This window comes from Argopecten irradians, chromosome 14 (genome assembly GCF_041381155.1).
Source record: "Argopecten irradians isolate NY chromosome 14, Ai_NY, whole genome shotgun sequence".
In the NCBI taxonomy this organism is placed as follows: Eukaryota; Metazoa; Mollusca; class Bivalvia; order Pectinida; family Pectinidae; genus Argopecten; species Argopecten irradians.
Genome location: NC_091147.1, coordinates 27,146,099 through 27,161,768, shown reverse-complemented (window position 1 = coordinate 27,161,768; position 15,670 = coordinate 27,146,099). Strand labels below are relative to the sequence as shown.

The 15,670-nt window shown below is 36.4% G+C and overlaps 2 protein-coding genes across 2 annotated transcripts; both read left to right on the top strand.

Annotated features, from left to right (window-relative positions):
• Window positions 1-4,140: 4,140 nt before the first annotated feature.
• Window positions 4,141-4,835, top strand: LOC138308037 (uncharacterized). Its single transcript, XM_069248986.1, has 3 exons — window positions 4,141-4,177; window positions 4,281-4,446; window positions 4,748-4,835. Exons 1-3 carry the CDS (start codon window positions 4,141-4,143, stop codon window positions 4,833-4,835), a joined length of 291 nt encoding a protein of 96 aa, XP_069105087.1.
• A 2,535-nt stretch (window positions 4,836-7,370) lies between these two features.
• LOC138308029 (thialysine N-epsilon-acetyltransferase-like) lies at window positions 7,371-12,646 on the top strand. Its single transcript, XM_069248976.1, has 5 exons — window positions 7,371-7,436; window positions 9,670-9,721; window positions 11,396-11,455; window positions 11,719-11,870; window positions 12,467-12,646. The coding sequence occupies exons 1-5, from the start codon at window positions 7,371-7,373 to the stop codon at window positions 12,644-12,646; spliced, it is 510 nt and encodes a 169-aa protein (XP_069105077.1).
• Window positions 12,647-15,670: the final 3,024 nt, after the last annotated feature.

Here is a 15,670-nt window from a genome sequence, read left to right as displayed (position 1 = left end):
AACGCCGCCCATGCGTTTAAGCGTTCAGGATTATTTCCCTTAACACCAGAAGGCATAGACCAAAGCAAATTGGGTTCCTTGCAAACTTATCTCCAAAGAAAAATTAGAAACCAAAGAAAGAGAAGCAGAAGAAACTGATGACGGGGGATACAGGTGCCAATGAAATCAATTTGAGTGATGATAGGCCTAACGCTTACTTTTTTCTTCCTAACGTCTCACTTGACACCACCTCACTTTTGGACTTTGGTTGAGCACTCGCCGCAGTTAGGAAGGCTCTGGATTTCTGTCCCCTGGACCGAGACACACCGAAGTATATAAAAGTGGTAGTTTCTGCTCCTGCTTGGCGCTCAGCATAACGGGAGTGGGATGATTGTTTCGCCCGTTTGTCAGTATAATGTGACCGGGTGGGGTGTGTTGCTTGGTGTCTTCAGTGATATAGCACTATAAAAAGGGCAACAGTTCCACTATACAAGAAGAACACAACACGAAAATACCACAGTCTTCCAAAACACGCACCTCGCACACAAACACGCAACACACGAGAGGCCGTCCTTACATGACCCTGGCTGTTAATAGAATGTCCAATTAATCAAACAAATGATCCACCCATCCAGGAGAAAATGAACGTCTATCATGATCATGTTTTATTCCAAAGACGGTGATGTTAATCTGACAAATCACAAATCATGTCAACCACCTCATCGCGTAGGTGATAATGTTTATTTCCAAAGAATTTAATGTTGATCTAACGAATCACAGACTATGTCAACCATTTCATCGCGTAGTTGATGTACCAGGTGATGGGAATTGTTTTTTTTCGTGTGTCAGTTACTTAATGCATGGACATTTCAATCACTCAAATGACCGTAGGCTCTTGATTTGCGAACATATATACAACAACTGGGATTTCTTTAAGGATTGTGTTTCTCTTCACCATGAAAAATACACACAAGAAACATACCGAACTGCAATGATAAACAAGTGTTTGTGGGCAACCAACAACATCAGTAAATAGTTTAATGTACGAAGATATTCTCTACAATCAGCACTTGAATGGTTGAAAAAGCATAATCCATCCAAACACCGTGGTAAACGAAGATAGATTGTGTCATAGGGTTGATACACCTCTTACAAGGGCTGGATCTCAGGATATTCAACGTTTACAAAGGCTGTGTGAAGAAACTAGGAATCAAAAATATGAATTGTTTTCTCAGGAAAGCTTTCAAAAATTGAATCCCATTCTATTGACAGCGACATTGAAGAGTAAACATATGTCAAAGTTTTATAGACATGTACTGTATATACACATATTCAACGATTATCATCTTTCAAAATTATGAAATTTATTGTTAATTTCAAGAAAAAAACTTTTTATACCATATACCCGGTGTCTGTACACTAAACGCTACAATATCAATGTGGTTACGGTCAAGTACAACATTAGAGTCTCCATTTAAGTTAGATTCTTCAATTAATGATATATGCATCTCAAATAAAGGTTCTTCTAAGAACCTTAACCGTGAGACTTAATTTATACAGAGTCTGAGTACAGAATTTCAGTGTAGTATCGGGTAAGGGCGAGTACACACCAAAAAGGTACCCATCATCAATTACAATATGGCGGATTTATATGAACAAAAGTCGAGTGTTGGATAAAAAAAGTGTGATTCCTCGCTTAGCTGTTGGATTGGATTAATGAAAGAGTTATCAGAGATAACCTATTTGTATTTGCAATGGGGAAAATATCACCAGAAAGTGAAATGAATGCAAACAAAATTTGTTACAAGGGAATATGAGTGCTTTTGACCTAGATTTTACTGGACAGGCAAAACGACATCAGTGATATCTGACTGCATTTTCCACGTTCATAGTGAAATAAAGGTATGTTAATATATTATTTCGTGTTTGAAGTTGTGTTTTCCATGTCGAAAATTTATTTAAGAAATATATTGGTATTAAATATGTACATATTTATCAATGTTTGACGGAATACGGGCGACTTTTGTAGAGGCGGGTGTACCTCTTCCAAGCGAGCCGTTAGTTCCCTTGTCCTTTTATATAGTATATAGTACACATGTATACACAGCAGACTTTCTCACAACCTACGTTACAAGTCCCTGTGCCCTGACCAGTGGTGGAAGGCCAATACACTTAAACATGGCCAACAGGCTATACAGCAGATAGATTTTCATCAAGATTGTGTATGTCTCCAGCGGTAAGTCATTCATGATTGTGAATATGTTTTCGTATCCTCATTTTAACATTTATTTAACAACAATGATAAATCCACAGAAACCACTGCATGAAACAAATAAAAAATCATCTTTTCTAATGTTCTATTTTTGTATATTTTCTAATGTTCCATTTTTAGCCCACCATCAACTGATGGTGGGCTATTCAAATCGCTTTTTGTCCGTGGTCCGTCGTCCGTCCGTTAACAATTCTTGTTACCGCTATTTCTCAGAAAGTGCTGAAGTGATATTTCTCAAATTTCATGTACAGGTTCCCCTAGGTCCCTAGTTGTGCATATTGCATTTTGGGATCGATCGGTGAACAAGATGGCCGACAAGCCGCCATCTTGGATTTTGACAATTGAAGTTTGTTACCACTATTTCTCAGAAAGTACTCAAGGGATCTGTATCAAATTGCATGTGCAGGTTCCCCTAGGGGTCTAGTTGTGCATATTGCATTTTCAGGACCGATCGGTGAACAAGATGGCCGACAGGACGCCATCTTGGATTTTGATAGTTAAAGCTTGTTACCACTATTTCTCAGAAAGTACTCAAGGGATCTGTATCAAATTGCATGTGCAGGTTCCCCTAGGGGTTTAGTTGTGCATATTGCATTTTCGGACCGATTGATGAACAAGTTGGCCGACAGGCCGCCATCTTGGATTTTGATAGTTAAAGCTTGTTACCACTATTTCTCAGAAAGTACTCAAGGGATCTGTATCAAATTGCATGTGCAGGTTCCCCTAGGGGTTTAGTTGTGCATATTGCATTTTCGGACCGATTGATGAACAAGTTGGCCGACAGGCCGCCATCTTGGATTTTGATAGTTAAAGCTTGTTACCACTATTTCTCAGAAAGTACTCAAGGGATCTGTATCAAATTGCATGTGCAGGTTCCCCTAGGGGTCTAGTTGTGCATTTTGCATTTTCGGACCGATCGGTGAACAAGATGGCCGACAGGTAGCCATCTTGGATTTTGATAATTGAAGTTTGTTACTGTTATATATCTCAGAAAGCAGTCAAAGGATCTTTCTCAAATTTCATGTGTAGTAATATGTAGTAAAAGTATTGGTAAAAGCAGAGAAAAGATCCCTCTTTCCTTTGTCAGACAAAGATCGTTCTTAGGTGGGCTCCCTCTGGGAGTTGTCTCTGTGTTTACATAGATCTTCAAATATCATGTGGTCGAGGATAACTGAATCCAAAACCGGCCTGTTGGAAATAAACATTTCTTCTCCATGCTTCAACTGATAAACTTAAACAGGTTGTTCGGAAATATGACGATAATTCCAGACTTTAAATCGAAGCAAATGATTGAAATAAGCCATTTTCTTAAGTTGAAACTAGAATCCTATCAAGGTGTTTCATTGTGAACAAGATTTTAGAGGTATGAAACGGACAAAAAGTAGAAATAACCCTCGTTTGCCAATTACAAAGGATTTGTTAGGAAAAATACTACATATCTTGCCAGTGGTCTGTCGTGATAGGTATGAATTAGCATTATTTAAGTTGGCTTATTCTTTGGCATTTGCAGCGTTTCTGCGGGTAGGGGAGATAACTGTTACAAAAGGTTGTCGGTTACAGAACATAGTTAGTGTAAATGATGTCGTAATAACCCCAGATAATTCCAAGCTACACTTAAAAATACGTTTTTCAAAAACTGATCAGTTAGGAAGAGGAACTGTTATGGTTATCCATAGAGAAAAAGGGGCGAGTTGTCCTTTACAGTATTTGCACGATTTTTTAAGGATCCGTCCAAAACGGGACGGCCCACTTCTGTGTCATTATGGTGGGGCGAGTATGACCAGGTACCAGTTTAGTGCAGTGTTAAAAAAGGCCCTGGCACAATTAGGGTATGATCCGGCCTCCTACAAGTCTCATTCATTCAGAATAGGGCAGCAACCTCAGCTGCAATGGCTGGGCTCACCGACTCTGACATAAAAAGTGCAGGTAGATGGAGTTCTCAGTGCTTTAGGACATACATACCTATACCATCTTATTGATTGTTGTGGGGTCGTGAAAACATGCTGACAACATGTTTTAAGTCTTACAGGTTTGACTTTGTGGTGTATTGGCTCTTCCATCGTCAGATGGGCACAGTTCGAGGCATTACAGAGGCCAGGTGGTCCTGATCTGGGATTGGACAGACTTAATTTGAAAATTTGGTGGCAGGGTTACAGTGGGTTGAAGATAAGAAACCTCGACTCAAAGATCACGCTGTTGGCTTCAATAGGGCCAGAACCTGATATTATACTACTGCATGTAGGGGGAATGATATTGGAGGAAGTCCTCTGGTAGATCTTGTCCATATGGCTAGGTCTGCAATTTTAAAGGTAATTCATAGATTCCCTGGAAAACGGGTGGTTTGGTCCCAAATTTTACCTCGGCTTAAATGGCGGGGTCATGCGAAAGAAGAGTATGACGCCATGGAGCGTTGTAGGTTGCGTCTGAATAGTGCATGTGCAAAAAACAGTAGTTGATCATGGGGGATTTTATATCAAACACCCTGACATTTTCTAGAAATACCCCTTCCTTGTTCTCTGATGGGGTCCATTTATCCACAACAGGCAACAACATTTTTCTTAATGGGTTACAGGAGAGGTATTGAAGAACTATTAATGAACGGGGGTTCTATTTTCCCACCAGACAAATCTTAATTGAGGGAGGGCTTGTTTCCCGATAGTTTTGAACCTTGCTACAGAGTACAGGACATAGGGCATATGATGGTCACGGTATAAGGCTTAGATATATATAATTTGCCGTCCCCCCCCCCCCCCCCCCACTAGGGTGTGGCGGTGGCCTCAGTGAGACCATGTCTCACTGCGTCCATTTGGCAGTTTACGGCAAATTCTTTGATTAGTAGGACAATTGAATTAAGACATTTTGATCGCCGTTATCGGGATCAAAATCATTAAGTGAATTCTTCATGGATTGAATACAAATGAAGATATTAATAATAGGTTGAATTAAATGAAGACAATGCTTTGAAGAGATGTTGAATTCGAAGAATATATTTTATTAAGTGAAAACAATTGTGAATGTTGAATTTAATGAAAACCATTGAGTATGTTGAATTGATTGAATATGTTGAATTCTATTGAATGTTGAATTTAATGATTACAGTTGAATTGATTGAATACAACTGAATATGTTGAATTGAATGAAGAATGAATACAGTTGAATTGTTTGAATACAGTCGAATTGATTGAATACTGTTGAATGGATTGAATATTGTTGAATTGATTGAATTGATTGAATACACTTGAATTAGTAATAGTAATTGTGGCTGACCATTTGCGGCAGCCAATTCTATAAATCAGCCGTGACCACATATTGCCACTTACTCAATAAAATAATTTTAGATTTTCTTTCTGTGTTTGTGGATCCTTTCTTATAATAATAGCATTTATTATTTGTCAATAAATGCGCTTATTGTTAGAAGGATCATTTCGAGTTACTTCCCTTTACCTGTAGACCATTATAATTTGGTTCACTAGGGTAAAATAGTTTAGAGTTATCGTCCTTGGGGAATTTTACTTCCTTTGGGTACATGCAGCTCATTTGAACAGGCAAGTTTAATGTGTGGTTCATCAACAAATTGTCTATAGTATATCCTTTGTATCTTTTGGAATTCATTTTATCCCACCCACCCGGTTCCCAAAGAGTTCCATTTTTGCTGCTCTCTTATATTTGTGGTTTCAGATTGTAAGGCATCCAGGGATTTCAACTCAGTACTTGAACAGTACAGTATCTCGTTGGCATGATTTGTGACGGTATAAAGTAAGCACAGTAAAGCCTAAGGATTAGGACAATGGACATTCATTTCATACAACGGTTCATGTGCAACTCCATCACTTCGGCTCGGCTGAATTTGGTATCAAGATGGATCTCCTCATGAAATACACTAAATTTTTGAGCTGGTCCTTGTTTGTTCGCTGTTATCAGGATCAAACGATTCACTTGGCAGTTTACGGCAAATTCTTTGATTAGTAGGACAATTGAATTAAGACATTTTGATCGCCGTTATCGGGATCAAAATCATTAAGTGAATTCTTCATGGATTGAATACAAATGAAGATATTAATAGGTTGAATTAAATGAAGACAATGCTTTGAAGAGATGTTGAATTCGAAGAATATATTTTATTAAGTGAAAACAATTGTGAATGTTGAATTTAATGAAAACCATTGAGTATGTTGAATTGATTGAATATGTTGAATTCTATTGAATGTTGAATTTAATGATTACAGTTGAATTGATTGAATACAACTGAATATGTTGAATTGAATGAAGAATGAATACAGTTGAATTGATTGGATACAGTTGAATTGATTGAATATTGTTGAATTGATTGAATACACTTGAATTAGTAATAGTAATTGTGGCTGACCATTTGCGGCAGCCAATTCTATAAATCAGCCGTGACCACATATTGCCACTTACTTAATAAAATAATTTTAGATTTTCTTTCTGTGTTTGTGGATCCTTTCTTATAATAACTGAAATAATATTTTAAAATGAATTCTTGCTATGACTTCAATAGACTAAAACATATTTGATATACCATACAGTTGTATCAGTATGACCCATTTGGTGTTTACTATTTTGCATAATGGTATGTCACCCCAAAACTGACATAAGTGACCAAATGACAAACTAGATTTTCAATTTTTCCCGAGAGAAACTCCCTTGGACCCCCTTCCAACCTTCTGGCGTCTGCCGTTTCTCGACTCAAAATCGTGCTTACACATCCGACACCACCCAGCTACGTGCCTGTTAGATAACATTTTGTGGAATAATTGCATGTTAATGTATACCTACATTGTACATATGTAAGAAGTGATAAATAGGAATAAATATCAGTTGTATAAATATGAAGTATTAACCTAATATCTCGATGCAACCAAAGACGCTGTTTAGACAGAAATCAAGCAGGTAGGAACACATTTGATTGATTTTGTAGATGCTTTGTATGGTTATATATACATCTGTGTTGACCCAGATGTTTCCGAATGTGTCCAATTATGCAGTTTGTGCGAAAATAAGTATTAAGAATAATCTCATTAGTAAATTACATATCTACCTAATATACACAATCAATATTTAGTAATACACAGAACACGTGACTACACATAGTATGATCATGGCGGACATTCACATCAGAAATGCACAAGAAGAAGATGTTGATAGAATATTTTTAATGACCAAGGTAGGTAAACATCATTTTTTTTCTTAATGTAAGCAATCAGTTACTATATGAGAATTAGTGTCGTTAATGCTTTGACCATGCTTCATATTCGTTGGGTATACTCAACGGGTTCGAATGGATCTCAAGGCATATGGTTTTCAACACACCTGCTACACTAATTGTAAAGATTTAAATATAATATTCCAGTATTAACGATTTCCCCTTAAATAACTGATATTTTTTGTTGAGAATACATCAGCGTATTCATAAATCCTGCAACATATGTCAGTCTAGAAAATTCTGTGTTTTACAAGAATATGTTATGTTGTATAAGAATATGTTGTATACATCCGTAATTAAGTTATACAAAACGCTCCCTAACCACCAAAATACCAAATAAACACATATATATCATAACATATCAATAACTTTCGTAGGTATACTTGTACTACTCATGATTAATTGTGGTGAAAATAAGAGACCATCAAGATGTACAACAGTTATAGCATATATAATGAATATTATGCTTAGATGATTCAAGTATGGGTCATGCATTTGTGTTTAGTTCAGGCCTATATGTCTTTTAGAGTATCTACCGAATATCACGGTGAGTGCGATAGTGACATTAAAATGGAGCTGTCATTGACAAGTCATAAAAGATGCTTTACCGCTGACAAATGGTATTTGTTCTCTATCAAAAACAGGAGCAGACGATTTAGTATTTTTCTTCAGTTACAAAAGTTACTTACTTTACACCATTACCACCATTGAAAAGTTTGAGATTCTAATTTTACTTTAAGTTAAAAATATGAAAACTATTTAAATGCATCCCGAAAAAATTCCATTGCACTATATTCTATATGGAATGAAGTAATGATTGCGCATGCACCAAAGGCGAAATAAATTAGTTTATGTTATTTTTTGTGTTAATTAGGCATATATATACATGATTAAACACCAATTATTGTTCAAATGATGAATATCATTTATGCTGTGTCGGCGGTGGAGCATCTTTAACGTACGTTTATGTAAGTGATATCATAGTCAGTATTGTTGTTAATATAATGATTGATCTTCATTTTGAATGCGTATACATTAGCATGAACCAAGTTGGCAACGAACATTGTCATTTATGGAACACTATAAAATATGTTCATAATACCGGTTACGCTGTCAAGAAGAAGATTGTACTTTAATAGGACAACAGGACGACATAACATCTCGGACTGTGTCCATAACGTGTCTAGAAGTACAGAATGTATCAGTTTCTCGCCATCCATGTATTTCACCAGATAATTTTGCCTCGGATCATAAAAATGTTGCCAAGCGAAAGAGAGCAGTCAGATCCAAGGGAAATGTAAACTTTTAATGAAGTAATCTTAATATCCAAGCCATCTGTTACAGTGAACTAGTCATGCGTGAAAAGCTTATAAACACTTATAATAACAATAACGATTGACTTATCTTCAGACAATAAGTTCATTTCCATTGTGCACAGAATATGGCACAATGCGTGAAATAAAATATGTTTGTTTTGTGCTTTGTCCATTTCGGCTACAGCTTGAAATTTAGTGTGTTGGCTTCTGAAAGAGCCAAACAGCTGTTTTTTTCCCTATTTTTAATTTCGGATATATATCGCGTATTTTATTGATCACCTAAAACGATGTTTTCAAATTATTTCAACACACATTAGCTAATTTGTTGTTTGGTGTCTGCATAAAGTTTATTTTTTTTGCAGTTTTGGATTCTATATTGTTATTCACAGTACTTACACATTCTAACTAAAATACCAGTGCTGTAGTTGAAACGACTAACTTATATATTCGGTATTTGTACGCAAGATCTTCAGGTTTGAAAGTATGTATACTTAATGACATACCATCAGCAATAGTATAAGAATACCAACATATATAGATTTTGCAGTCTAACAAACTTTATCATGTATGGTTGGTTTATGATGCGTTATGTACACTTCAGAAATCCGTAAGTAGTGTGTCAGTAAATCGTGTTAGATAGCATGAACTCCGCTTCGGTCTATATCTCTTTATCTAGTTCATATCACATCATAGTCACCGATACAAAAGTCGATAAGTTTATAATAGTGTAAGGTATCATGAACTTGTATGCAACATAAATAATCTAGTTCAAATTTTTTTCAAAACCATCTTTCTCACCGAAAAATGTACCACAATAGGGCATATCCTAATATAATAATATAAATAAATTAAGTAATTCATATTATTTAATGTTTTAGGAACTTGCGGAACATCTTGGCGAGAAAAACTCTATACTTGTCACGCCTGAATGTAAGACATTTCTGCTACCTCGATCTTGTACATAACCATGCGGAGTAACATGAAAAAATGTATCAGCCATGGAAATTATTTATAATCAAATTGTTTTGGGACGTACGTTTATACATCTTTGCATTATATTTATTATTACTATTTTTAATTATAAATAAAGCCTGTATAATATTTGTGTCGCTTACATGTTGATTGTCTGCATTTTTAGCTCACCTGGCCTAAAGGGCCGGTGAGCTTATGTCATGGCGCGGCGTCCATCCGTCCGTCCGTCCGTCAACATTTAATTTAAATCGCTACTAGTCATAGAGTTCCGCATGGATTGTGACCAAATTTGGCCATAAACATCCTTGGGTGAAGGGGAACAGAACTTGTATAAATTTTGGCTCTGACCCCCCAGGGGCAGGAGGGGCGGGGCCCAATATGGGAAATAGAGGTAAATCCTATAAATCGCTACTTGTCCTAGAGTTCTACATGGATTGTAACCAAATTTGGCAACATATACATCTTATGGGGAAGGGGAACAGAACTTGTATAAATTTTGGCTTTGACCCCCCGGGGGCAGGAGGGGCGGGGCCCAATACGGGAAATAGAGGTAAATCCTATAAATCGCTACTTGTCCTAGAGTTCTACATGGATTGTAACCAAATTTGGCCACAAACATCCTTGGGTGAAGGGGAACTGAACTTGTATAAATGTTGGCTCTGACCCCCCGGGGGCAGGAGGGGCGCGGTCCAATAGGGGAAATAGAGGTAAATCCTATAAATCGCTACTTGTCCTAGAGTTCTTCATGGAATGTAACCAAATTTGGCCACAAACATCCTTGGGGGAAGGGGAACAGAATTTTTTTATAAATTTCCGCGCTCTGACCCCCCGGGGCAGGAGGGGCGGGGCCCAATACGGGAAATAGAGGTAAATCCTATAAATCGCTACTTGTCCTAGAGTTCTGCACGGATTGTAACCAAATTTATCCACAAACATACTTGGGGGAAGGGGAACAGAACTTGTATTAATTTTGGCTCTGACCCCACGGGGGTAGGAGGGGTGGGGTCCAATAGGGGAAATACAGGTAAATCCTATAAATCGCTTCTTGTCCTAGAGTTCTGCATGTAATGTAACCAAATTTGGCCACAAACATCCTTGGGTGAAGGGGAACAGAACTTGTATAAATTTTGGCTCTGACCCCCCCCCCCCCCCACCCCCACCCGGGGCAGGAGGGGTGGGGCCCAATATGGGAAATAGAGGTAAATCCTATAAATCGCTACTTGTCCTAGAGTTCTGCATGGATTGTAACCAAATTTAGCCAAAAACATCCTTGGGGGAAGGGGAACAGAACCTTTATTAATTTCGGCTCTGACCCTCCCGGGGCAGGAGAGGCGGGGCCCAATAGGGGAAATAGAGGTAAATCCTTTAAATCGCTACTTGTCCTAGCTTTCTGCATGGATTGTAACCAAATTTGGCCACAAACATCCTTGGGGGAAGGGGAACAAAACTTGTATAAATTTTGGCTCTGACCCTATGGGGGCAGGAGGGGTGGGGCCCAATAGGAAATTTAGACGTAAATATTCAAATTCCTTCAGAAAAGAAACAATGAACCTGTATTCAGAACATTACTTGGCATTACAAACCAGGTGGGCGATACAGGCCCTCTGGGCCTCTTGTTTATATTCGACACAGTGCTCAAAGAAAATCAGATGTCGTACAAGTGTATCGTAGCCGAAGGCAAGGTCACGGATGGTTAGTTATGAGTAAATTTATTTCTTATTAAAAATAATCAAACACAACAACAGAAACATGGCGACCAATCAGATGAGATTGGTTATATATACATATACAAAGTGTTGGCAAAGGCGACCAAATTAGGAGGCTGACAAGTTCTCTTTTTCTATTTAATTGGTATATGATCCGTAAAAATTCAAAACCATTGAGGAATTTATATTTGTTTTCTTTGAATGTTCCACATTCAGGTAATCTTGCCTTTCACATCTCTTGTTTTATAGGTTCCAGCTCCAAGCCATTGCTAGGCTTTGCTCTCTATGTGTATAGATTTGATGGATGGGAGGGAAAAGTAGCTATCCTCGACAGTATGTACGTGGTCCCAGAACACAGAAACAAAGGCATAGGATCAGCTCTATATACAACAGTGGCAAAGGCGAGTAAAACATTTTTATTTTCTTATTTTTTGAACAACTATAATATCCCCCGTCTGTGCAGGTGAGGTGACAAGTACAGTTTTTTCTGTTTTGGAGGCTGCAGTAGGTTTGATTCTCACATGGAATGATATATCATTATAGACTGGGTGCGAAGGAAATATATAGATATGACTATAACATAATAGATAAATCATAACAGTTAGCTACATGTATCTACACCAAGCTATAGTCAATATTTCATATTAACTCGTTTACCAAATCTTCACCAACGAGAAAATCCTCCTCTCGCTGCAGTAAGTTTCAAGATTTTCTATTTTCTAACATCGTTTTCGACCGGAGAAGGACTTTCAAACCCGCATAAACCACTATTAATAAAATTACACATACAATCACATGATTGTAAAGGGGTGGAATAGATTGTGCCTTTCATTTGATTTATTTTTGTACACGACAAAAGTAAACATATGCATTAAGTACAGAGCATAGTACTGATGCAAGGTGTCCTTATCAACCAGTTCCTTTAATCTATTTTAACATATCACACAAGTTCTTTTCATCACATATTCTATTAAAATATTTCGGTTTTTTTCTTCAGGATGTCGTAGCAAGTGGCTGTTCATACATGGAGCAGCTTGTTCACAATTGGAACACCAGTGCACAGGAATTTTATAAAAGCAAAGGTGCATATGATTACTCAGAGACATTCAACGTGCATGCATTCAGGACACCGACATCAAAGCTTGAAGAAGTGTCTAACCCTGACATAAAACTATGATTTAAGGATTAGAATAAAATAATGCATTTAAAATATTCTTAAATATTCTAAACCCCTGACAAATGTTTTTAGACGAATTAGTATTTTTCGTCAGTTACAATTAAATTCTGATTGCACATGCACCAAATATATGTATATATTTGAGCGGCAGTTCCATCACAAGGATATTCAACATTTATTTGTTTTATATATATATATAATCTAAGTTTTGTGTTAATTAAATTATACATATCTATTCACGATTAACCACCATTTATTGTTCAAATGATGAATATCGTTTATGCTCTGTCGGCGGTTAAGCGTCTTTAACGATTTCTTCAAGAAAGACATGTTTGATGACCTAAATCTATAACAGGAAGCCTATTTAATCGGGATGCTAGGCAACACGAGAGCATTGATCTTAAATGTAGCTACCTGAGTAACAGCTGAACTACAACCAGAAGTGCCTTTATAACCTATCAAATGAAATATATTGCTATATGGAATGGAGATATATACACAGTTTTATTATATAATAGTGTTATGTTCTTAAAATTAAGATAACTTCAAAGTGTTGCTGCATTTATAAATTAGAAAATATAGGTGTAAACTCATTTGCAATAGACATAACGCCCTCATTTCATTAATGCCTCATAAGGACAATTTAGCAAGAAAATGTTTTTTTTTATACTTTCTTAAATAGAGACTTTCCTCAGGAAGAGACAATTGTTTCTCTCCCCTCGGACAGAGATATCTGCACTTCTCAGGGTAAGACTTCTCTGTATTACCAGGGCAAGCCAGCCTGCAAAAATTCGCGTGATAAACCGGAAGTTGAATAACGTCATATGCAAATAAAAATTAACCCGCGCAGTCCAATTGGAATAACAGAAATAAGTATATATAGGTCTAGCACCAATGGTGACAGGCCCATAACCAAGTCTTACTTTAAATACACACAATGGAGAGGCACATTAACAAAACCTAACTCTACACCTTGAAACAAAACATTACTACCACAGGAGGTCTCCACAGACAAAGGCACTACGTCATCTAATATCAAAGAATGAGAAGCCTCAGTATCTCTCAAAATCTTCACAGGTTTCAAGTTATATTATAAGTAAGTGAAACAAAACCTTCAGAAATGAAGGGAGGAGAGTACTTCTCCAAGACAGTATGTTATGTAAATATCGGTTAGCTTGTAAGAATAATAATAATAATAAAAAAAAACCCAGAACAAAAATCCTGAATGGAAACCCATGATTTAGAAAGGCATAGTTACCAGAGGATATCTAGATGGTGGCCTAATAATGGTTAACTTTTAGTGTCATATATCAATGCTTTAAAAACAAGGACATAGTCATTCAGATCCCCCGCCAATGGAGATATCAAAGCTGAAGTAAGTTTGATTGTGGAGACTTATGTGTATGAAAAAAACAGAAAAAAAGGAAGTTGAGCTAAAGAAAGATGGAGTATAATTCAAGTAGAGCGGGGCTGCAATTGTTGAATCAGGTATACAGCCTTGACATTTATATAAGACTATATACACAAAGATGGGTGGGAGTTTTGCAAAGTAACATTTACCATTTACCATGATATTTTCAGCAATGTTTCCATGGTAACGGAAGAAGTGCAAAAAAATAAAACCTAAAAATAGCAAAAGGTACTACTAGACCATAAAAGAATGTGTCTATGAAGTTTCATGGAAATATCTCTGCTGGTTTTAGAGTTGTGCTCCGGAAACCATCCGTACGGACAGACGGACGGACGGACGGACGGAACCCATTTGTATATCCCCCGCCAACTTCGTTGGGCGGGGGATAAATTAGTTGGATAATTATAGGACAGAAAGTAAATAGCGTGTGATTATGAAAACAAAGGTAAATTTTCTTTTTTGGCCAATTGTGGCTATTACTACTTAAATATTGTAATAAAAAGGATAAAAAATGCTTTCTAGGGAGATGTTTTCAAATGATGGTATAATTTAAGGTTGAAATCTTTAAAAAATAATATTAATATCTCTGTGTTAAAATTACAAATATGGTATAATGAAAACATAAAAATTGGGAACAATCTCAAGTGAATGTTATAATTCATTTCTTGCAATTTAGCAAATCACTACATATAAAATCAGTTATAGAAGTTAAAAGTGCAGTCTATCCTTCTTCTCCTCTCCTTCTGCCCAGCCCTGTCTCTATATATCGTTATTCTCAAATCTCCCCACCACATTTTCTCCTCCCTGCTTATCTCCCTCTCCTTCTCTCATTTTGCCATTTTTTCCATTTCTTTTATAAAAAATAGCCAATTCATTCATTTAAAAAAATATTGATAGTTGAAAGTGTGGATGAATGTTTATGACACTTTCTGTGTTGTATTTGTTTGAAATAATGTCATATAGCATTGCTATTAAATGTTTTTGAAAATTAAAGAAATATAAAAAAGAACATATTATCGTTTGATGTGTGGGACAAAACAATTTAACATATATAAGGATAACATTATTCACGGTGGAATAACCTGGTCAGTCTTTATTCTGAACGCATCGTTGTGGTCATACACACTATTCCATAAAAATAGAATTATTATTTGTTTGTCATATTTATAAAATATTAACTTAATCACTTGACTATAAAGGAAGAAAAGTTATTTTCAAGTTGACATATGAAGTCGTTATAATTCATTTCTTGCAATTTAGCAAATCACTACATATAAAATCAGTTATAGAAGTTAAAAGTGCATTATATCCTTCTTCTCCTCTCCTTCTGCCCAGCCCTGTCTCTATATATCCTTATTCTCAAATCTCCCTACCATATTTTTCTCCTCCCTGCACATCTCCTTCTCCTTCTCTCATTTTGCCATTTTTTCCATTTCTTTTATAAAAATAGGCAATTCATTCATTAAAGAAAATATTGATAGTGAAAGTGTGAATGAATGTTTATGACACTTTCTGTGTTGTATTTGATTGATATAATGTCATATAGCATTGCTATGAAATGTTTTTGAAAATTAAAGAAATATAAAAAAGAACATATTATCGTTTGTTGTGTG